Genomic DNA, 23,902 nt, shown 5'->3' with positions numbered 1-23,902 from the left:
AATTCTCAGTTGCACATTACCATCAAGACTTGTCCACAATCAGGAGCCGGAGCTTCATAGATACATGAATGGTTTACTCTGTGACAGATGAGAGTGCACCACAGGAATCTATGCAAAGTCTCTCCTTCCTTTCTCTGAGACTTCTGGGCATATTTCTTTCCTGGCCATTCACATCCCACTCTCAAATGTGTCACTAAAATTTCTAGTCACTGGGACTTAAAGCGGATGTCCGCCTAAAAAAAAAAAAATATTAAAAGCCAGCAGCTACAAATACTGCAGCTGCTGATTTTTAATATCAGCACACTTACCTGTCCTGGAGTCCAGCGCCGTCCGCAGCAGAGGATGAGCGATTGCTCATCACTCTGCTGCCCCCACCGCCATCCTCGGTGAGGGAACCAGGAAGTGAAGCGCTCCGGCTTCACTGCCCTGTTCCCTACGCCGCATGCGCGAATCGCGCTGCGCCGCACTGACTGGTTCCTGCTGTGTTCTGGGAGCTGTGTGTTTCCCAGAACACAACAGGGGGAGGGGGGGATCTGACATCTTGCCCAAAGTCTACCCGCAGAGTGTGTGGCCGGAAGTGGGTGCAAATACCCCTGAAAGGTGTCAAATGTGACACCGGAGGGGGGGGGAGGGTTTCGATGAGCGGAAGTTCCACTTTAGGGTGGAGCTCCGTTTTAAAAAAAGAAATAAAATTGAAGCACACTCTAGGGAATATCTGGGAAGAATCTCCAGTTAGAATTTGCTCACGTTAGTGGCAAAAGAACAGCTCTAGGGGAAGCAGGGATTTAAACTTCAGCACAGATGTATCTTTATGTAGCAGCTACATCTAGTGCATAATCATCAAAATTAAAAGAAAGAAATGCTTGAAATATATCAGTCTGTGTGTAATGAATATATATAAGATACGGGTTTCACTTTTTGAATTGAATTACTGAAATAAAATTATTTTTGATGATATTCAAATTTTTTTGAGATCCACCTGTATCTGTATTAATTATACTGGCATAATAGCCTCTATAAACATGCTTACTCAAGGGCAGTAAATACATATGAGAATGACACAATGGGACATGTACATTGAAAAAACAAATCATAGATGGGAATTCTCATATTTCCTTATGGACAGCTTCCATACAAAGGAGTGGAGAGAATAGGAAGCGCCTCGATTCTATGCTCATTTATATCTGTACTGTACATAATCAAACAAGTAAGCTAAAAGCAGAAAAAGAGTGGTGACTTAGGAAGTTGAAATCTGAGCACTCTGACTAGGGTTGTCCCGATACCGATACTAGTATCGGTATCGGGACCGATTCTGAGTATTTGCGGGAGTACTCGTACTCCCGCAAATACCCCCGATACCGAAATAGAATACCCCCCCCGCCGTTACGCCGCATCCCCGCTGCCGCCGACTGGTTAATACGCGCGGGGAACATTACAGCTTTCATTTGAATAGCTGTAATGATTCGCGCCGCGTATAGACACTCCCCCTTGCTCGGGTGAACTGTCCAATCCCGAGCAAGGGGGAGTGTCTATACGCAGCACGGCGCGAATAATTACAGCTATTCAAAGCTGTAATGTTCCCCGCGCGTATTAACCAGTCGGCGGCAGCGGAATGCAGGTAAGGGGGACATGGCTGGATATGGGGGGAGACATGGCTGCATATGGGGGACATGGCTGGATATGGGGGGGGGGGGGGGGCAGGGGCTGCATATGGGGGACATGGCTGGATATGGGGGGAGACATGGCTGCATATGGGGGACATGGCTGGATATGGGGGGGAGACATGGCTGCATATGGGGGGGGAGACATGGCTGCATATGGGGGGACATGGCTGCATGGGGGGGATATGGGGGGAGACATGGCTGGATATGGGGGGAGACATGGCTGCATATGGGGGGGGGACATGGCTGCATATGGGGGGGGGACATGGCTGCATATGGGGGGACATGGCTGGATATGGGGGGAGATATGGCTGGATATGGGGGGAGATATGGCTGGATATGGGGGGAGACATGGCTGCATCTGTGGGGGGACATCGCTGCATTTGGGGACACATTTAAAAAAAGTATCGGTATTCGGTATCGGCGAGTACTTGAAAAAAAGTATCGGTAATCGTACTCAGTCCTAAAAAAGTGGTATCGGAACAACCCTAACTCTATATAGTGTGTGACGTTATTGAACGCAACTAGATACATTAGTAGGTAGAAGAGCACATTACAGGTATACATGTTAACATTTTAGGTAGCCATTGGCTGGGATTGCAATAAAAAGGATAAGAAGTCCTCATTACAGAAACCATCTCTCACCAGTGAGGATTCTGGAGGTGTGAATTTATCTCCCAAGCCTCTCATGGCAAACTTTGTTGCATTCCAGAGTTTGTTGCAGAAATGACGGTAACCCAAGATCCTGTTCACATCCAGGTTAATGTCACGTCCTGGGAAGGAAAGATTTGTCAATGTTTTTTCATTATATTGCATTATATAGTGCTGGGATATGCAATTAGCGGACCTCCAGCTGTTGCAAAACTACAAGTTCCATCATGCCTCTGCCTCTGGGTGTCATGCTTGTGGCTGTCAGAGTCTTGCTATGCCTCATGGGACTTGTAGTTCAGCAACAGCTGGAGGTCCGCTAATTGCATATCCCTGATATAGTGGGATTACTGAGAGAGCAAACTGAGATTTTTTATTTTTGTTTTCCCTGAAGTTCAGCATTTTACAGGAGACTACATACCCTGACTAGTGTAGGCGCACAAGGCAAATCTCAGGGCGTCTGTACCACATTCAGGGATCCCGCTGGGGTAGTCAAATTTCTGAGGAGTAAGGAAAAGCAGAGTGTAAAATAAAAATTCATTACATAATATAAGATGTACTTTTAATTAAAATTTCACTAAACTCCACCCCAAAGCTAAACTGTTTTTAGGGTGGAACATGTTCCCAATCCTGCAACCTCTCCCCCTGATGACCCCCACGTGACATCAGGCCAGGGATCTTATCACCACACCTGCTGTCACAATTTGAAAAGAGCATGGCTGTGCGCAGGGCTCCACCCACACAACTGTGTCATTCATTCACAGAGTTCTGTGAATGAATGCCTACAAGTACCATCAGCCTTTGAGGCTGAAGGCTTGTAGTTCTCAATGGACTGAAAGCGTACTGGTCAGTGCTCTCATACAACGAACTGCAAGGGCACTAGTGAGCACTCTCATAGTCCACTGAGCCTCCTGGACTGAAGTAACAGCCCGATTGTATCAGAAGTACAGGCAGACAGCTACACTGACAGTCTGCAAAAGCCTGACATTGTACTTATGGGGGTAGATCCACGTACCTCCGCTGCGCCCGGCGCAGATGTGAGATACGATACGCCGCTGTAACTTACCTGGCTTTGGTTTAAATCCTCAATCAATTTGCGCCCTAAGTTACGGCGGCGTAGTGTATCTCTTGCGGCGGATTTCAAATTGGGCGGGTAGGGGGCGTGTTTCATTTAAATGAAGCGCGTCCCCGTGCCGAACGAACTGCGCATGCGCCGTCCCTAAAATTTCCCGCCGTGCATTGCACTAAATGACGTCGCAAGGACGTCATTGTTTTCAACGTGAGCGTCCAGCCCCATTCACGGACGACTTACGCAAACGGCGTAAAATTTTCAAAATTAGACGCGGGAACGACGGCCATACTTAACATTGAGTACGCCACCAGATAGCAGCTTTAACCACTTCCATACCAGGTACTTACGCAGCTTCCCGCCCAAGCCAATTTTCAGCTTTCAGCACTGTCGCACTTTGAATGGCAATTGCGCGGTCATGCTACACTGTACCCAAACAAAATTGGCGTCCTTTTTTCCCCACAAATAGAGCTTTCTTTTGGTGGTATTTGATCACCTCTGCGATTTTTTTTTTTGCGCAACAACTAAAAAAAGGCTGAAAATTTGGAAAAAAAATTACGTTTTTATTTCTTTCTGTTAATTTTTTTGTAAATAAGTTTTCTCTTTCAATTACGGGCACTGATATGGCGGCACTAATGGGCACCGATGAGATGGCACTGATGGACATCGATGAGGTAGTACTGACGGGCACAGATGAGGTGGCACTGATTGGCGGCGCTGGTATGCGACACTGATGGGCACACATAGGCGGCACTGATGGGCACACATAGGCGGCACTGATGGGCACACATAGGCGGCACTGATGGGCACACATAGGCGGCACAGATGGGCACACATAGGCGGCACAGATGGGCACTCATGGGCGGCACTGATGGATACTTATGGGTGGCACAGATGGGCACTGCTAGGTGGGCACTGGGCATGGATGGGCACTGTGGGGTGGCGCTGATGGACACTGGGGTGGCGCTGATGGACACTGGGGTGGCAGCACCGATTGTTGCCAGTCAGTGCCCATTTGTGGGCACTGACTGGCATCTTTTTTCTTTATGCTTTTTTTTTTTTTTTTTTTTTAGACTTTTTTTTTTTTTCTGGCTTTTTTTTTTTTTTTTTGCCCACCCTGGTGCTCCAGGGTGGGCATCCCTGGTGGTCCAGTGTGGCGATCCGAGGGGGGGCTGCGCTGATAAACAATCAGCGCGAACCCCCCCTGTCAGGAGAGCCGCCGATCGGCTATCCTCTACTCGAGTGAGGAAGAGCCATCAACGGCTCTTCCTGTTTACATCGTGATCAGCCGTGGTTGGACACGGCTGATCACGTGGTAAAGAGTCTCCGCCGGAGGCTCTTTACCGAGATCGGAGATGCAGGGTGTCAGACTGACACCCCGCATCACCGATCGCCGCGATGCGCGCCCCCACGGGTGCGCGCGGCATGAAATCCTGCAGGACGTTCTAGAACGTCCTGTCAGGATTTCATAACCACTTCCCGGACGTAAATCGGCCATAGGCCGGGCGGGAAGTGGTTAACTATACGCTGAAAAAAGCCGAATGGAAATGACATAAAAAAATGCGACGGCCGCTCGTACGTTCGTGGATCGTCGGAAATAGCTAATTTGCATACTCAACGCTGATTACGACGTGAACGCCACCTAGCGGACGCCGAAAAATTGCATCTAAGATCCGACGGCGTACGAAGACGTACGCCTGTTGGATCTAACACAGATGCCGTCGTATCTTGTTTTGAGGATACCAAAACAAAGATACAACTAGGAAAATTTTAAATTACGCGGCGTATCAAGAGATACGCCGCGTAATTTCTTTGAGGATCTGCCCCATGATCTGCTGATCACAGGTGTAATGCTTTACAGGCTCTTAAAAAAAAAAAAAAAAGAAGAAGTAAATGCACTTTTTTTTACCTGCAAATAATAATAATATTTTTTTTTTTTTGTAAAGATGACCTTTTTCTTGAAAAGGAGCTGTATATAGACACCAAATGGTCTATGGCTTCTCTCAAGTCAAAACTAAGGCATGGCCATCTCTTTCAGCAGCATTATAGAAGTTTAAGTGGAACTGCACTCTCTCAATCAACATTGACTATTGTTAATCCTTATGCTGCTAGCATTAGTAAATAGATAGGAAGGTGTACTATATTAACTTTTTTTTTTTCAGTTGTTTCTTGGTTTCCAGGCCTAGGCAAATTAAGTCATACACCCCAGATGACTTCAGGAGGGGGAAAGAGGGGTTTTCTCAGCTAAGCACGTCATCCTGTCTGAGGTAAGGGCAGATGGACTCCAGGACATAAATGCTGCATGAATCATCTGCCCTTACTCAAGATGGCCATCGCTAGGAATGCTGGGGGGTTTCAAATATTAGATGCAGTGTAGTTTCATTTAAAAAAAGCAGCTGGAATAGGGGGGCGGTTAAGTGGAATTTTAGTTATTAGTACAATTTTTTTTATTTAGGCCTTTGTGAAAAGCACCTACCTGTCCTTCCTTGGCTCTTTCCAACTCAGTATGATCCAAGTTACTCTCCAGCAGCTGATCATGCAGGCCCTGTTAGGAAGATAAAAAGATTATGAAGTGTAATAGGACAAGCATCATTTTTCACCCAACTTTTCCCCATGCTCATCCTCTACCTCCAGTGTTATCCCTTTGATCACATCCAAGGGATCAATTACATTTCCAAGGGATTTGCTCATTTTACGTCCGTGAGCATCACGCACTATAGCATGTAGGTACACCTGAAAAACAAACAGTGAGAGATTAGTGACACAAAAGACTTCTAAAGGGCAACAGATTTAAACCAAATTTCCAGGCTCACCCACTAGTCGTCCCTTCATCCCATGGAGGATCCCCATACCATAGGTTTTTGCTTTCTTTTACAATTATCTTTTCAGATGTCTCTAGGCTGGTTGCCTGGTGTACAAGGTCCTCTTGGGATCTTCTCTAGCCTTGGACAGAACTCATTGGTGCAGAGAGCAGCTCTGATTGCATTTGAGCATCACTGTATGCGAGTACAGGGCTCCATAGAGATGCCCTTTCATGATGCCCTGAGCTAAAGGATTTCCCTAGTGTTCTAACAATTCAACCCAAACAAGTAAAGCCTCTTTCACACGGAGCGGACCGTTTTTGTGTCCGCTCCGTGTGTGTCCGTCGGCTCAGCGGGGATCCCCGCTGAGCTGTCGGCGGACAGGGCGGTCCGCGCACACAGTGCAGAGACCGCCCTGTCTCTCCTCCGCTCTCCCCTATGGGATCCGTTCCGCCGGACGGAAGAAAAATAGGGTTTTCTTCCATCCGAAAAACCGGATCCTGACGGACGCGGATGGTTGCGGACGTTAGCGGATGCTCCATCCGCTAACGGACGCGATCCCATAGGGATGCATTACCAGTCCGTAAACGGACTTGTAATAAACGGACGAACGGTCCGCTAATGTGAAAGGGGCCTAAGGGCATCTAATGGCACAAAGGGATTATGGCAGGGCACAGCACCAGAGAGGAAGTTTGTATTGTAGTCAGGGCTGCTACTTTGTTTTAAACCCCCACTTGGTGTTTATTTTTTAAATTTTACATTAAGTAAAGCTTCACCATATACTCAGCCCTGAGACAACTGTCACCCTTACACATCCAAATTCTGTACATGTGCTGTCATAACTAGACATGTGCACTGCCAAAAATCGTTTTTTTCGTTTGTTATTTTCGTTTTTTTTTTTTTTTCGTAAATTCGGGAAATTCGGAAAAAAAAAATCGTTTTTGTTTCATTCGTTTTTTTTATTTTTTCGGAAATTCGTATTTCCGAAAAAGCAAAAAACGGAAAAAACGGATTTTCAGAGTTTCCGAAAAAAACGAATGAAACGAAAACATTTTTTTTTTTTAAATTTCGAATTTTTCAGTTTTCGATTTTTATTTTCGAAATTTCGATTTTCGAATTTTTCAATTTTCGAATTTTTCAATTTTCGAATTTTTCAATTTTCGCATTTTTCAATTTTCGAAATACGAAAATTCGGAAATACGAAAATTCGGAAATACGAAAATTCGGAAATACGAAAATTCGGAAATACGAAAATTCGGAAATACGAAAATTCGGAAATTTAAAAATTCGAAATTTCGAATTTTTTAATTTCGAATTTTCGAAATTCGGAAATACGAAAAGACGAAAACTCGGAAATACGAAAATTCGGAAATACGAAACATTTTTAAATTTTCGAATTTTTCAATTTTCGAAATTCGGAAACACGAAAATTCGAAAATTGAAAAATTCAAAAGTTGAAAAATTCCAAATTCGAAATTTGAAAAATTCCAAATCTGAAAAATGCGAAATTTGAAAAATTCGAAAATTCGAAACTTGAAAAATTCGAATTTTTCAATTTTCGAAATTTCAAATTTTTCATTTTCGAAATTTCGATTCTCGAAATTTTGAAATACGAAAATTTTGAAATACGAAAATATTCGAAAATACGAAAATTTGGAAATACGAAATTTCGAAAATTTAAAAAATCGAAAATTCGGAATTTCGAAAATCCCAAAAAATTTCGTATTTGCGAATTTCCGAAAATCTGAATTTCCGAAATTCGGAAATACGAAAATTCAGGGGAAAAAAAACGGAAATACGAAAATTCGTAAATTCGAATTTTCGGAAATACGAAAATCCATAAATTCGTCATAACTAGACATGTGCACTGCCAAAAAATTCGTTTTTTTCGTTTTTTATTTTCGTTTTTTGTCGTAAATTCGGTAAATTCGAAAAAAAAAAAATTAGTTTTTGTTTCATTCGTTTTTTTTTTTCCGGAAATTCGTATTTCCGAAAAAGCAAAAAAACGGAAAAAAAGAATTTTCAGAATTTCCGAAAAAAACAAATGAAACGAAAACATATTTTTTTTAAATTTCGTATTTCGAATTTTTCAGTTTTCGATTTTTATTTTCGAAATGTCGATTTTCGAATTTTTCAATTTTCAAAATACGAAAATTCGGAAATACGAAAATTTAAAAATTCGAAATTTCGAATTTTTCAATTTCGAATTTTCAAAATACGAAAATTCGGAAATACGAAAATTCGGGGGAAAAAAAAAATCGGAAATACGAAAATTCGTAAATTCAAATTTTTGGAAATACGTGGGGTATACGGAGAAAGAATAATGAGACCAGGCTATGCCCCAATACCTGGTAATCCTCTTCACCCCCCCTCTCATGCCAGTTTGCATTGACTGATCCAAAGTGCTGCCTGAACTACGGTATGTCAATAAAAGGGCAAGTCTCATGAATGTAGTAAAATGTAAGTATTTTTTTTATATATATTCTGTTCCTGTTCTACTGGCAGGTTCACATAAAAAATAATAAATTAATAAAAAATATATATAACTATATTACCAGTGACACAAAGAACCTATTATTCTAAACACACATATAGCATACATTTTGATAGTGTTATCATGACATATAGCAAAATAGTGTACCTCTTTAAAGGGCAGCTTGTCGGTCAGTGTGAGGCCAAGCATTACCATTCGGGCCACCCAGAAGAACAAAATGTCATGGCCGGTCTCCAGGAGTGTTCCAGGGTAGAAAACGGTCAGATCCTCATTCTAAAAGGAGAGAAGTGTGCAAAGTGAGGCATTGCAACATGTGTGCAACTTCATCCAGGTTCCTTGGCAGCTTAAAGGGGTTGTAAAGGTAAATGTTTTTTCACCTTAATGCATTCTAGGCATGAAGGTGAAAAAACATCCAAGCATTAGCGGCCCCCCCCAGCCTGTTTACTTACCTGACCCCTTTAAAAGTCCTGCGCCGTGAACGCGCAGGCTTCTCGGCTCATTCATTGTATGATTGAAAGCAGCGCAGCCATTGGCTCGCGCTGCTGTCAATCATATCCAATGACGCGGCGCGCCGGGGCCGAGTGATACAGTGAGCGACTATAGCCGCCGGCTGCATCACGGGAGCACGCCCGCAAAACTTACCACCATGCGAGAGAGCTCGCATGAAGGTGGAAAGTTCTTGTGGGGGGAGCCGAGACAGCCGCAGAGGGACCCCAGAAGACCAGGTTCGGGGTCACTCTGTGCAAAATGAGCTGCACAGTGGAGGTAAGTATAACATGTTTGTTATTTAAAAAAAAAAAATTCTCTTTAGTGTTTCTTTAAGGGGAGGTAAAAACGTGTCTCAAGCAAGGATGAGCTCCAGCGTGTTCGCATAGTAGACGTGCAGAGCCCGCCAGGAAGTCTGCACGGCGATGCGCTAATCACAACCAGGGAGACATTTCCCGATCTCTGCAGCCGAGCATCGGGACATTGTCTCTGGCTGTGATTAGCGCAGCGCCGTGCAGACTTCCTGGCGGGCTCTGCACGTGTGCTACGCGAACACGCTGGAGCTCATCCTTAGTCCCAACCGCCTATTTTTACCTCCCTGATGCTATCCGCAGTTGACACAAAAGACTGCGATTACCTGCGGTTAAGTGCATATAGCTGCGCTAAATCGCACTTGGACGCATTCAATTCTATTTTTTCTATTCGCACCAAACCGCATGCAACGAAATCGCAGCTAAACGTTATGTGTGAATGGGGCCACAGGAAAGCATTGTGTGCTTTTAGCTGCGGTAGAAAACTAGAAAATCCGCAGCTAAAAGCACCATTCTTTCCGTCCGTGTGAAAGGGACCTAAATATGTCATTTAACGGAGTAGGTCATACATTTTTATTTTTTAAATAACAAACATATAATACTTGCCTCCACTGTGCAGTTTGTTTTGCACAGAGTGGCCCCGATCCTCCGGTTCTGGGGTCCCTCGGCGGCTGTCTCGGCTCCTCACCGCCTCAGATAACCCCCCCTATGGGAAGCGTCTCACAAGGGGGTTACGTTGCGGGTGCGCTCCTGAGTTCTGCATTTGGCGTCTATAGCCGCCAATTGCAGGACTCGCCCTGCCCGGACAACGATCAAGCGCGTTCGTGACACAGGACATTCCAGGGCTCAGGTAAGTTAAACGGGGGGCTGGGGGGGCCGGTAATTGTCAGGTGTTTTTTCACTTTACTGCATAGGATGCAGTAGGGTGAAAAAACATGAACCTTTACAACCCCTTTAGAGTTTTGTAATCGGGGGGGGGGGGGATGTGACATAAGCAAATCTTGCTTTTCAGTGCAATGTTCGCTTTAACCCCCTCATGAAGAGGGCAAAACAAATCTTACCACTTGATCCCAGTTTTGAAATTTAGGCATGTACAGTGGAACCTCGGATTACGAGAATAATCCGTTCCAGGAGAATGCTCGTAATCCAAAGTACTTGCATATCAAAGCAAGTTTGCCCATTGAAGTCAATGGAAACTAAAATAATTTGTTCCACATTGACTTCAATGGCATGCAATACCACATGCGGCCAGAGGTGGGGGGCGCTAGAGAGCCTCAGAAACTGCCGGAAAGGCCCGAGGTAACCTCGGCTGATCTTGGCAAACCTCGGAAAGACTCCATTCCCAAGATTTGCCAAGGTCAGCCGTGCTGTTTTCAGGCCTTTCCGTGCATTTCCAAATGGCGGCGATCGGTGCCGTTTGGCTCTGGCGCCCCCCACCGCAGGCCAAACGCGGTACTGCACACCACTTTGGCCTGAATCATGCTCGTATTGCGAGACAACACTCGCAAACCAAGTTACGATTATTTTTAAATACAGTGCTCGTATTGCGAAACACTCGTTAACCACGTTACTCGTAATCCGAGGTTCCACTGTGCGTACATATGCGGCCCCACAGAGGAGGACTCATATGTGCGTACGCTCAGTGGGAAAGGGTTAAATACCTAATACACTGAAATAGAACACCATTATATTTATTTACAAAAACAGTGCAATAGACAATAATGGACAACAGGAACCAATAACATTTCAACCTAAGGCCTCGTACACACGACCGAGCAATATATATTTTTTTGCAGAGGAAACCGGTCGTGTGTACATTTTCGTCGAGGAAACTGTCGAGAAACTTGACGAGCCAAAAAGAGAGCATGTTCTCTATTTCCTTGATGGGAATGAAGAAAATTGGCTTGTCAAGTTTCGACAGCCTAACAAGGAACTCGACGAGCAAAGCGGATGTGTTTCGCCCGTTGAGTTCCTCGGTCGTGTGTACGAGGCTTAAGATCATATCTGATTGGCTTATGAGAGATGAAACCGATTTCCCTTTTTCAGGTCATCACTGTGATGTCATATTGTCAACAATTTTATGCAGAACTTCTCACCTCATTGGGCCAACCGAAGATGGAGAATGGGAAGATACCAGAAGAAAACCATGTGTCAAGCACATCCTCATCTACAGGGAAAAAAAAAAAAAAAAAGTTACCACATAAACATCGAGGTACATGGTCTCAATACTTTTAGAGGTAAACCTGATGATTCTCAGTTTTTATTCTTCAGGTCATGTTTACAGGATTTACCGTCTCCCCAGCCGATACACACTGAAAGCTATAGCAACCTACAAAGGGTTAACATCTCTCACAATTTTAACCAAAACTAAAATGAAAGTTGGTTTTAGGCAGGCCATAGACGGTGCAAATTTGTTTGCAGAAAAGTAGTTTGCACAATTCCCCCACCAACACAGACAGTGTCGACAAGGGAATCCCACCTGCAACTGTGTGCTCCTGGGAGTGGGCGGTCAGGGAAAGCCGTCCCTGTTGCTAGCGATAATCGCATAATAATCCACCAGGCTGGTTGTACCCAAGTTGATCAATCAGCCTGCCACATATGGTTCAAATCTCTTCGAACCGTCTATGGCCAGCTTTAGATATATGAATGTTGTTTTGAGCAAGGAAATGAAAAGCTTCTCTACTTTTAAGCTTGGGAATGATTGCTTTTTAATAAAAAATAAATAAAAAAAAAGGAGGAAAATAAAAGCCTGAATAAAACAAAACCAATGCAGCCACCATATAGAAGTACTGGTACGCTGCAATATAGTAGATCATTTTGGCTTTTGGGTATAGAAACGCTTTAAAAAAGTAGAACCTCCTCTGCAGAGGTGATGGAAATAGTTTTTCTTAGTATGGGAACATTCAAAATTCAGTTTGAACACTCATTGAAGGGCCTTTTCAAGCTGACCAATAAAACATTTCCTGTTCTCAGGTGACAACACTCACTTTACAGCATCACCGGGGCTTTTCTTCAGCAGGAACGCGGGGGAACGCAGTTCCGGCACCTCCAGCTCTGAAGGTATGTAATGGTGCTCGGAGGTGGGTAGGGGGTGGAACCAAGGAATGGTGCTCAGAGGTGGGTAGGGGGTGAAGCCAATCAATGGTGCTTGGAGGTGGGTAGGGGGTGGAACCAAGGAATAGTGCTCGGAGGTGGGTAGGGGGTGGAACCAAGGAATAGTGCTCGGAGGTGGGTAAGGGGTGGAACCAAGGAATAGTGCTTGGAGGTGGGTAGGGGGTAGAACCAAGGAATAGTGCTCGGAGGTGGGTAAGGGGTGGAACCAAGGAATTGTGCTCGGAGGTGGGTAGGGGGTGGAACCAAGGAATAGTGCTCAGAGGTGGGTAGGGGGTGGAAGCAAGGAATAGTGCTCGGAGGTGGGTAGGGGGTGGAACCAAGGAATAGTGCTCGGAGGTGGGTAAGGGGTGGAACCAAGGAATAGTGCTCGGAGGTGGGTAGGGGGTGGAACCAAGGAATAGTACTCAGAGGTGGGTAGGGGTGAAACCAATGAATGGTGCTTGGAGGTGGGTAGGGGGTGGACACAAGAGGTTACTCAGAAAGAGGGAGTTCCTACACCTATTCTCTGAGAAAAAAAGCCCTGCTCATCACCATTACAAAAGAAGGTGGTTTTCCGTAGCTCACCGAAGATAAAGGAGAAAGCTCATAACATTGTTTGAGATTTTGGTACATTATGACGTTACAAGCCTACATTTCTGGCATCATCAATAGGTATCTTTCAGAACTTGTAAAAAAAGTTCCTAGCCTGAAAAATGAAAATGAATGCAGACACAACTTTAAATAAAAAATAAAATAAAAATAAGAAAAGACAAACTCCCTTTAATAAGTGAAGTCTAGCGATGTCCATTTTTAAGGACTTACCCTGTTTAAGCGTTAATTTTGCGGGAGCCACATTAAACTGTTTAGCGGCCTTTTGTCTTGCCTCCTCCTCTGAACGACCACTGACCCAATACTTGCCATCTGTGTCCTGTGTACACAATAACCAAAAGCATGTAGGATCTTTATATTTCACTTACAAACTACATCCTCAACTATATAATCTACAGTTAATTACTCGCAAAGCTCTGTCCTATCTATAGCATGGATCTCACACTCCAAGCAGCTCACCTGTCCCGGTGGTACTGAAGGATCATTGATAGTGACAAAGTAGGCTGGAATTCGGTGACCCCACCACAGCTGTCGTGATATACACCAATCCCTGGGAAGAGAGCACAACATGAACGCAAGTTAGAAGTTAGCAGAGGTCTAGAGACAAATGGAGGAAAAAAATTAAAACAGTTCAAAACCAATTTGTGGCCATGCTGCACCACAGTTTTTTTTTTAGGATGCTTTCACACTGAGCAGCTTTTGAAGCGCTTTTGTTTTAAAAAAAAAGCGCAACAAGAAAGCATAACTTTAAAAAGTCTATGTATGTCTTCAGACTGGTCTGTTGCGCTTCCATTGTGTAGTAAAAAAAATAAAATAAAAATGCAATGAAAATGCTGCAAAAATGCATCAAAATCGTACCCGTGTTGCGGTTTTAATGCGTTTTTTGAGTCCCGTGTCCTGTGAAAAACCCACTGCAAACAGGGTAAAATTTGGCCAAATACGCATGTGCGTTTTTACCACGTTTTTGCTATGGATCAGTGTGAAAGTGTCCTTAGAGCAGGGGCCCTCCAGCTGTTGTGGAACTACAAGTCCCATCATGCCTCTGCCTAGGGGAGTCATGCCTGTAACTATCAGCCTTGCAATGCCTCATTGGACTTGGAGTTCTGCAATAGCTGGAGGGCCGCCAGTTTGAGACCCCTGTCTGAGAAATTTTCCCTGGAAAGAGTTGCACTCTGTTAAATGCTTTACAGCTTAAAGAAAAATAAAGAAAACCTTAAAACTGAGTTAAAAATGGGGGCAGTCAGTACTGACCACTACTTCTAAAAATGCTTGCTGCCTGGCTGTCGAGCTGAACTGATGGCTTCAATAGTGTTTTAGTCACTGACCCATACCAAGTTTACAGATCAGAAGTTCTGGCTTCATTTGCTACATGCTTGGGTCGGGTGCGTGACGCAGAAAATACTGAAGGCAGACAACCAAGCCATAAGCATTTGAAGAAGAAAGTCAGCAATGGCAGCTTACATATTTCTACATATTTATATATTTCTATTAGCGTCCATAGCTGTTAGAAATAAAGCCAAAGCTGTATGAATCCCAAGCTCTTTTCTGAAAGTAACAGTCACGGGTACTGATGGAATTGAATAGGTATCTATGGCAATACTTTCTCAGTAATCAGTCTATATGTACATGGCCAATCTCAGATAAGTGCATGAGCTTCATGTAGCCTGGCTTGTTATTGGATGGTGCTGCCATCAATATCAACTCTGTGGATACCAATGATAGCCTCTCCCTTAATAACAACTCGGGGCCAGATTCAGGTAGAAGTGCGGTGGTGTAACGTATCGTAGATAGGTTACACCGCCGCAAGTTTTCATCGCAAGTGCCTGATTCACAAAGCACTTGCGATGAAAACTACGCCGGCGGCCTCCGGCGTAAGCCCGCGTAATTTAAATGGGCGTGTGCCATTTAAATTAGGCGCGCTCCCGTGCCGGACCTACTGCGCATGCTCCGTTTCGAAATTCCCGCCGTGCTTTGTGCGCAGTGACGTCATTTTTTCGAACGGCGACGCGCGTAGCGTAATTCCGTATTCCCGGACGGCTTACGCAAACGACGTGAATTTTTAAATTTCGACGCGGGAACGACGGCCATACTTTATACAGCAATACGTTTGCTGTGTAAAGTTAAGGCACCAAAAACGACGACTAACTTTGCGACGGGAAACTAGACTAGCGGCGACGTAGCGAACGCGAAAATCTGTCGTGGATCGCCGTAACTCCTAATTTGCATACCCGACGCTGGTTTACGACGCAAACTTCCCCCAGCGGCGGCCGCGGTACTGCATCCTAAGATCCGACAGTGTAAAACAATTACACCTGTCGGATCTTAGGGATATCTATGCGTAACTGATTCTATGAGTGCCGCTATTTTTTGAAAATACCTCCTGAAAATACCTCCTAAACCTTTTAGGTTTGGGAGATATTTCTTGCACCTACAGGTAAGCCTTAATCTAGGCTTACCTGTGGGTTAAAGTGGTTGTAATGGGTTTACAACTACTTTAATGACAGAGGCAGGCATACCAGTTCTGCCCTTATGGTGCAATTTATAAATAAGGGGCCGGATTCAGATACGAGATACAACGGCGTATATCCGGATACGCCGTCGTATCTCTGAGTGCGGGCCGTCGTATCTATGCGCCCGATTCAGAGAATCAGTTACGCATAGATTTCCCTAAGATCCGACTGGCGTAAGTGTCTTACACCGTCGTATCTTAGGCTGCATATTTACGCTGGCCGCTAGGTGGCGCTTCCGTATAGTTACGCGATTCAGAAACGTACATCCGGCCGGCGCATTTTTTTACGCCGTTTACGTTAGGCTTTTTCCGGCGTAAAGTTACCCCTGCTATATGAGGCGTAGCTAATGTTAAGTATGGACGTCGTTCCCGCACCGAGTTTTGAATTTTTTTTACGTCTTTTGCGTAAGTCGTTCGCGAATAGGGCTGTACGTGAGTTACGTTCACGTCTAAAGCAATGACGACTTGCGGCGTAATTTCGAGCATGCGCACTGGGATTTTTTCATGAACGGCGCATGCGCCATTCACAAAAAACCTAAAATACACGGGGTCATCTGAAATTTGAATAAAACACACCCACAACATCCCCATTTGAATTAGGCGGGCTTACGCCGGCCCACATACGTTACGCCGCCGTAACTTAGGGCGCAAGTGCTTTCTGAATACGGAACTTGCACCCAAATTTACGGCGGCGTAACGTATCTGAGATACGTTACGCCCGCAGAAAGATCCGCTCATCTTTCTGAATCCGGCCCAAGGTCTCTAGGAAGCAGCAGAGCCTGTTCAGGGCCTGTGTGCATAAACTTTTTTTAGGCTATTGATCACATGACTGGTCACCTGATGTTGTCCATCCAGCTGAACCAGGTCTTGGTGTGAAATTCAGGTTTGATTGCTAGGTGTCCATCCCGTACCACATCAGCTGCCTTCTTCCCCATCTCATCGCAGCGTACATACCACTGAGGCTTTAAGAGGGGCTCCACAATATCCTTGGATCGACTAAGAGAGAGAAATAAATACAGAAAACAAAAAAGTAAAAAATCCTGAGGAAGGCAACGCCACTTTGATCTTACATCCATAATAAAGAAAAATAGCCAAGAACAGTATAAACATGTTACCTGCATACAGGGACCACCATAGGATTGTCCTTTATCTCCTTAAATAGTCCTTTTTCTTTCAGAGCCTCGAAGACCGCTTTTCTAGCCTCAAAGCGCTTCATACCCTGAAATGTGAAGCTAAATTTAAACTTTTGAGTCTGAGAAGCACAAAGTTTAATCTGCTTACATTTTGCCTACTCTGGCTTCTGCTTTCCATGCATATTAGGACATATTTCAATAAAGCCTTTAAGTTTTTATTACATACATTATTGTAGACCCAGTGACATCATTACTGGTTCTCTGTGTTTATGTATATGCAATGCAGCAAGTTCATAGCTGGTGGAACGGGCCAGCAGGCTGCTGTAACCAAAAATATATGACATTTCCCAGTAGCACTGACTACTAGCCCCACTCCCTTCACTTCCTGGCAATTCCTACTAGAAAATCACAATGATGAGCAGCCTTACCGGCCAACAGGATCACACATAAGGGAGTGGGTCAGCAATGAACACTAACACAAAGTGTTCAAATTTGCTGGTAACAGAAGCCTGGGATTTGGGGAACCAAGACTGAGAATGCATCAATAAGCATGTGCAAGCACCACTGTAATGGTTTAATAAAATATCTGAATTTCAAATCAGCTATTTATTAAGTATGCTATGGAAGTGGAACATCACTTAACTGAAGGTCTCCCTTACAAACTATTTGCATCTTAACTGCCCAGAGTTAAACTTACCCTTTACAGCAGCCCTCAAAATTTTTGCGAGTAAATTTTGAGGGCTGGCGAGTGTGGGCTGCCTGGGAGCAGGGGGGGGGGGGGGGGGAGCAAGAAGTGAATATAGTTGAAGAGAGAGTAGATTCGCCGCCGACCCGTTGCTCAGAGCGCGGGGAAGATAACGGCTTACAAATCAATAGCTCTGTTTCCCGCCATGCGCCGTCATATACAGCCCCTCCCCCTTGTCCGGGCACTTTGATAGACAGATCACCCATCCCAGGAAAGTTTCCCAGACAAGGGGGGGGAGGGGCTGTATATGACGGCTCGCGGCGGGGAACACAGCTATTGAATTAAAAGCGGTTATGTTCTCCACGCTTTGAACAACCAGGCGGCGGCTCCGGCTCCTCTCCTCTCTCTTACCCAGCACAGGTAGGTTGCAATGGAGACACAGGCTGCAATGGGGACATTTTGCTGCACTGGGTACACTTGGCTGCACTGGTAGACATGGGCAGGCTGCATTTTTGGGCACAGATAAAGTTGTTGTTAATATTTATTTTTATAACTTAATTCTGCATAAAACATTTAAGTGCCATTTCATGAGATGATTTATGAGGGTGTGTCTAGGGGTGGGATCAGGGGCGGGACATGGTAGGGGTTGGGCGGGGCAACTGGTGGCGAGTAACCCTTGAGGCCCGGCTAGTAGCTCAGGACTTGAAATTTTGAGCCCTGCTTTACAGTATTCCTCTACCTCTAAGACCCCTTTCACACTGGGGCGGGGGGGCATTAGCGGTAAAGTTTAGCGGCGCTTTACCACTGTAATAACAGCACTTTTTTCGGATGCTGGCGTGGTGCTTTTAACCCACGCTAGTGGCCAGATAAAGGGTTAAAAGCACCACAAAGCGCCCCTGCCGAAGCGCTTTGCATGAGGTTTGAGAGCGGTGCCCATTGATTCCAATGACAGGGGCGGTGGAGGAGCAATGTATACACCGTCCGAAAAAGATGCTGCTTGCAGGACTTTTTCTAACGTTCTGCAAGCGCACTGCCCCAGTGTGAAAGCACTCGGGCTTTCATACTGGGGCTCCAGGGGAGGCGCTTTACAGGCGCTTTACAGGCGCTATATTTAGCCCAAAAGCGCCTGAAAAACACCCCAGTGAGAAAGGGGTCTGACAAGCCACAAGATGTAAAAAAATAAAAGTACTAGGGGGCTGCGTGTGGACACACCTATGTAATAACATGTCATAACTGCAGTGCTGGTTTGACACATTTTGAAATTCTGTACATGCGTTAACATGGGGTGTGCGGCCCTGCACTAAAGCAGCCCATTCATTATAAACACCACCTCACAACAAATCAAAAAATCTACCTGTATTGTGATGCGTTATACTCCACTGTACGATGCATTTGGGTGGCATTCACAATAAATGATCTAGCACACGCACACCCCACATAGTGAGTGAGTGAGAAACTTGTAAAGCGCAACACACGCGAACTGAATCGCCTCTGGGCGCTGCCATGTATGCTGTGCTGTGAATCACAAGTGTGAATGGACCTACCCAGACAAGGGCAGTGATAAACACAGCATACTGTATCTCCTAGTGACCTCCAATTGACCATAAAGCATGGCACTGAATTTTTATATTAAAAGCATTAAATTATTGTTGCATATCAACAAATAAGGCTAGAAACAATCACCCCCTAAGTTTTCTTACCAAGAATTGTTTGGGCACATTGACCAGCAGACCATTGTCATCCATGATGTTTATAAAATCCAATTTGTGTCGCAGCCCCACCTCATAATCAGTCTGATCATGTGCCGGAGTGATCTTCACCGCTCCTGGGATGGGTTACAAAAAGATAAAAAAAGACACACAAAAGAGAAAGTGTGAGAAGAACTAAAGGAAAACCCCAAAATAAAATAAACTGGTGAAGATGGGGCTCTGTTCAGAGTTGTGCGATGCGTGTTCTGTGGGTAGGGACACATTCATTTCAATGTGTTGCCCTAAACATGTGGAAAAAGTCCCAGACCCCCCTTTTTTTATGTGTCACACAGACCTGCAAGGTGCTGCAGGACAATTTGGTTTCACGTGTGCGAAAACGAGGCGTGTTTTGCTGATGTGTATGAATAACACCAAGAATTAATGGCACTCCCACACATTATTAAAAGAGAATGTGTTCAGTCTGCAGGTTGGGGTCTCATGCGATTTTGTGAGCATTTCCACACAATGAGCCACAACAATGTGAACCTAGCCTTAAAGCCCTCAGATAGATAAATAAAAACTTCATGTAAACGTATATCAGTAGATGTGTTACTAACCTTTGTTATTATTTTCACTGCAACAGTCGCATAAAACCTGCAGGACCTGGTGGCAGGCTGCAGGTAGGACCCTTGCGTTCCTTGTGTGAGCAGCAGTGCGACACCCCCCACCCCAACCCAAAACAAACCTAGATATGTGCAAACTGCAAGGAACATAAACAGTTCCTAAATGAAGTACTACATCTTCCTGGATATTAGATCACCCCAATGCCTCCTCATTGGACAGTGAATCACCTGTGTCCAGGGAGTTGGCCAAAGTTACAAACCCTCTGGCATGCAAAACAGTTTCCATACATGTATTTCAACCTTCTGAGTGGAGCTTCACTTTAACACTCATTCCCTTTTATCCACTTATGTGGTCTGACATTCTCTTGTTCTTAACCTCCCTGGCGGTATGATTATGTCATATGTTTGATGCTGAAAGCGGTACAATTATTTTGCATGGAAATTTGGCGTTTTATATTGTAGGCCTGTAATTCTTAGAAATAACTCACTTAAATCTGCCCAAACAAGAGTCTAGTAGACTATGATAAAGTTTGAAACACAAAATCATAAAATTATAATATAATAAATAACTAATCAAATATATAATGTAATCAAATCAAAAACACTGAAATTTGCACAGTTACAGAATTGTCGCTGTCATTACTTTCAGTGTTTGAAGATGAATTTACCCACAAATCGCTATCGCTCAATTCTGCAAGTGATTATAATTTATTATCGCCGTTTTCTAGCTGCTCTAAAAGCACTTTTGACATAAATGGACACTTTTTGGTTGCGATGGACAATCTCCAGTTTCCAGGCAGAAAAGGCTGTATTTATAATAATATATAAAATTAAAAGTGCATCCAGGGCACTGGACAGACCACTAGGGACAAAGGGGGTGTGTAATTATTTTATACAGTACTGTAATCTGTAAGATTACTGTATGTGTACTGTTTTTTTACTTTTTTGAATTTGGCGCCGATCTCCGCCCCCGTGCGTCGTAACGTCGCAGGGAACGGAGCACGGCGGCACTGGGCACTGTGTGAATCGAGCGGAGGAGGACACAGCTCGCTCACACAGCGGCGAGACATCGCAGGATCCAGGGGACAAGGTAAGTAACCATGCCTGAATACTACGATGCGATCCCGAATCTGGCTCAGGGATACCGCTAATGGTACTGGAATTCCACCCCAAGCCAGACTCGGGATTACCGGCAGGGAGGTTAATGAACCGTTGTCTGTTTAATTAATATTAACTAACCTGTCCCAAAGCTCATATCCACAAACTCATCAAAGACAATGGGAAGTAGGCGGTTTTCAAATGGATGAATAACGCTCTTTCCTTTCAGATGCTGCAACAATCCAAGACAAGAGAAGGGATGTTATTTCTGGATAGAATACTGATAAACTTTGTAAATCTTGCAGATCTCTGGAGCATTCACTGCTAGTAACAATTTTTCTCACCTGATAGCGTTGATCCTGCGGATGGACGGCCACCGCTGTGTCACCCAGCATGGTCTCCACTCGAGTTGTGGCCACCACAACCTCTTCACCTAGAATGAAGACAACAAATCTCAGCAGGTGAAAAACACATCATTCAAGCAAACAGAAATAGAAGTGCCTGGAACAAATTTGGTATCGACTATCACCAATAATGTTATTCTTACCTGTATCTTGTACTTTGTAAGCAAAAGAAACCAGCACCCCAAACTCCACGCCCTCTTTGTACCCAGGCACCGGCAGCACTGTACGACCAGTAAGTTCTTTCTTATCCACCTAAGAAGAAAAAACACAGCTTTTCCCTAAGCAGTCCTCAGTTACATTAATTACAAATGCCTCTCTGTTCTCCTCCTCTGGGTTTTACCGATATGAAGGAGCAAAACTGTGAAAAAAACAGCTTTAAAAACTGACAAACGTCAATGCAAAATAATTTTGTCCAATGTTCATTTTTTTCATATGTAGGCAGGAGTTTCAGAGTCTAACTAACCCAACTTTCACAAACCACTGGCTGGGTGACCTCCTATCCAGTGATTTGGTCTGCCATTACCATTAAAGTGATATTTTTTTTTAAAACAACATACACTTACCTGCTCTGTGCAATGGTTTTGCACAGAGAAGCCCTGATCTTCTTCTTCCTCTTCTTGGGTCCCCCGCTGGCGCTTCTGGCTCCTGCTGCCTTCCATATATCCCTCCAGCAAGCCACATGCTAGATCAGGGGTGCCCAACCAGTGGCCCACAGAGCCCTGTGATGTGGCCCGCGACCTCCTGCTTAGGGATGGCGGGTTAGCAAGTCCAGATCGTGGGTTGCCGATCCGCCATCGCAGAGCATCAGTGTTGCGAATGAAGCTGGTGGTAGAGGAAGAAAGCAGCTGCAGATTCGAGCTACACAAGCCGATGCTTCCTGTATAGCGCCAGCTCCTGTCACAGGCGGAGTGATACCAAATGCTCTCTGCCTGGGACAGCAACAGCCGGCAACACCTGAATGGAAGGTGGTTATTAAAGGTAATTTTATTACTAAAATCACAGTGTGTATATATGGGCATATCTGTGCTGCAGTAGTTACTGGGCTGCTTTCAAACTGATCAGCAGATGCAGCGCAGAACACGGCACTGAGCCATAGACTTCTGTTACTACCTGCGGGCTTGGTGCACTTGCAGAAAGTGCACCACACCTGCAGGATATAATAGAAGTCTATGGCAAAGTGCAGCTAACCCTGCAGGTAAGCCACAGGTGCACCGTGCTGCACCCTCAGTGTGGGTAAACCACAGCGCATCAGTGTGAAAGCAGCCTTAGGCCCCTTTGACACAATTGGGCCGACTCAATAGGACCCTCCGTTCAGCTCTATGGAGCCGCAGATGTAAACTGACTTGTGGCAATTTACACCCACCTACAGTGCAACCTTGTTTTACGAGTAACACGGTTAACAAGCATTTTGAATAACGAGCAACTTTTTGAAATTCTGACTCGGTTTGCAAGTTTTGTCTCGCAAAACGAGCAGAATTCAAGCTAATGGGGTGTGCAGTACCGCATTTGTCCAGAGGTGCGGGGGCGCCGGTGACACTCAGAATGGTTCGGAGTCGTTCCCGAGATCAGCCGAGCTGTCCCCGAGTATTTCTGAAGCTCTCCCACATCCCCCCACCTATGGCCACATGCGGTATTGCATGCCATAGAAGTCAATGCGGAACAAATTACCTTTTGTTTCCATTAACTTCTATGGGGAAACTTGCTTTGATATGCAAGTGCTTTGGATTACAAGCATTCTACTGGAACGGATTATGCTCGCAATCCAAGGTTTCACTGCAATAGGAAGATTTCTCCAACCAGTGGCTCAGGAGGCACATATGGATCTGATCTGCTAACAAAAACAGAAGGGGGAATCCAATCCCTTCCATCTGAACAGATCGAATCAGATGGCCTATAGAGTAGATTGGGCTGTGTCGGTGTCTATTCTGTATATGCAAAGTGGATATGGACCGGTCATCCCCCCCCGCTCCACTCATTGTGGCCCGTGACCAAGTTGCTGAAGTGGCCCACGCTCTTCAAAAGGTTGGGCACACCTGTGCTAGATAATGTACTCACTGCCTGGGTCCTTTGACACAAACAGCATGGCTTTGGCACCGGCGCCCCCCTCCCCTCTTGCTCCCTAATCATAGTGAAGCTCCTTTTGCCATGCAAGTTACGTCTGCAGTGCATCTTGTACCAAATAAGAAGAAAAACAAAATACATTATTTCATTAATTGATTGCCTGCTATTTAGAAAGAGATAGCATTCAGTGGTTTGATATTTGACTATACTAACAACAGGGTAGTGCATTTTAAATGCATGGCCACTACCACTGGGCATGCGCAACCCAGGCATCCTCACTGCGCAGCCGTGCCTCAACTTTATCTTTTGGCAAAATGCCGATAACACAATTTGCGGCCAATATGTGTCGGCCCCTCGAAATTTCCATGCATCTCTACCGCTTGTCACCACTCCTCACCTCTATATCCGATATGGCCGAGTTCAATGTACATGACCAGTTGACAAGCCTCTTGCTGCGATAGATCACACCGGCCTCATGAAGGCGAATGAAGGCTTCTTGTACAGCATTCGATAATTTCTAAAGGAAGAA

General features: G+C 44.9%; 1 protein-coding gene across 5 annotated transcripts in view; it reads right to left on the bottom strand.

The window, feature by feature from the left end:
• Positions 1-23,902, bottom strand: part of VARS1 (valyl-tRNA synthetase 1) — a 101,994-nt gene that overhangs the window by 16,728 nt on the left and 61,364 nt on the right. For all 5 annotated transcript variants that reach the window (XM_040323482.1, XM_040323484.1, XM_040323483.1 and 2 more), the window contains exons 11-25: positions 23,771-23,890; positions 21,456-21,564; positions 21,253-21,341; positions 21,050-21,140; positions 19,200-19,324; positions 16,797-16,900; positions 16,519-16,677; positions 13,632-13,722; positions 13,386-13,491; positions 11,567-11,637; positions 8,821-8,946; positions 6,007-6,111; positions 5,855-5,923; positions 2,731-2,809; positions 2,307-2,434 (exon numbers count right to left, since the gene is read on the bottom strand). In XM_040323482.1, coding sequence (XP_040179416.1) covers positions 2,307-2,434; positions 2,731-2,809; positions 5,855-5,923; positions 6,007-6,111; positions 8,821-8,946; positions 11,567-11,637; positions 13,386-13,491; positions 13,632-13,722; positions 16,519-16,677; positions 16,797-16,900; positions 19,200-19,324; positions 21,050-21,140; positions 21,253-21,341; positions 21,456-21,564; positions 23,771-23,890 — 1,572 coding nt within the window. The remainder of the gene's footprint in view (positions 1-2,306; positions 2,435-2,730; positions 2,810-5,854; positions 5,924-6,006; positions 6,112-8,820; positions 8,947-11,566; positions 11,638-13,385; positions 13,492-13,631; positions 13,723-16,518; positions 16,678-16,796; positions 16,901-19,199; positions 19,325-21,049; positions 21,141-21,252; positions 21,342-21,455; positions 21,565-23,770; positions 23,891-23,902) is intronic.

Source organism: Rana temporaria, chromosome 9 (assembly GCF_905171775.1).
Source record: "Rana temporaria chromosome 9, aRanTem1.1, whole genome shotgun sequence".
Classification (NCBI taxonomy): domain Eukaryota; kingdom Metazoa; phylum Chordata; class Amphibia; order Anura; family Ranidae; genus Rana; species Rana temporaria.
The sequence above is the reverse complement of the archived record's forward strand: the minus strand, read 5'-3'. Positions and strand labels throughout refer to the sequence as shown.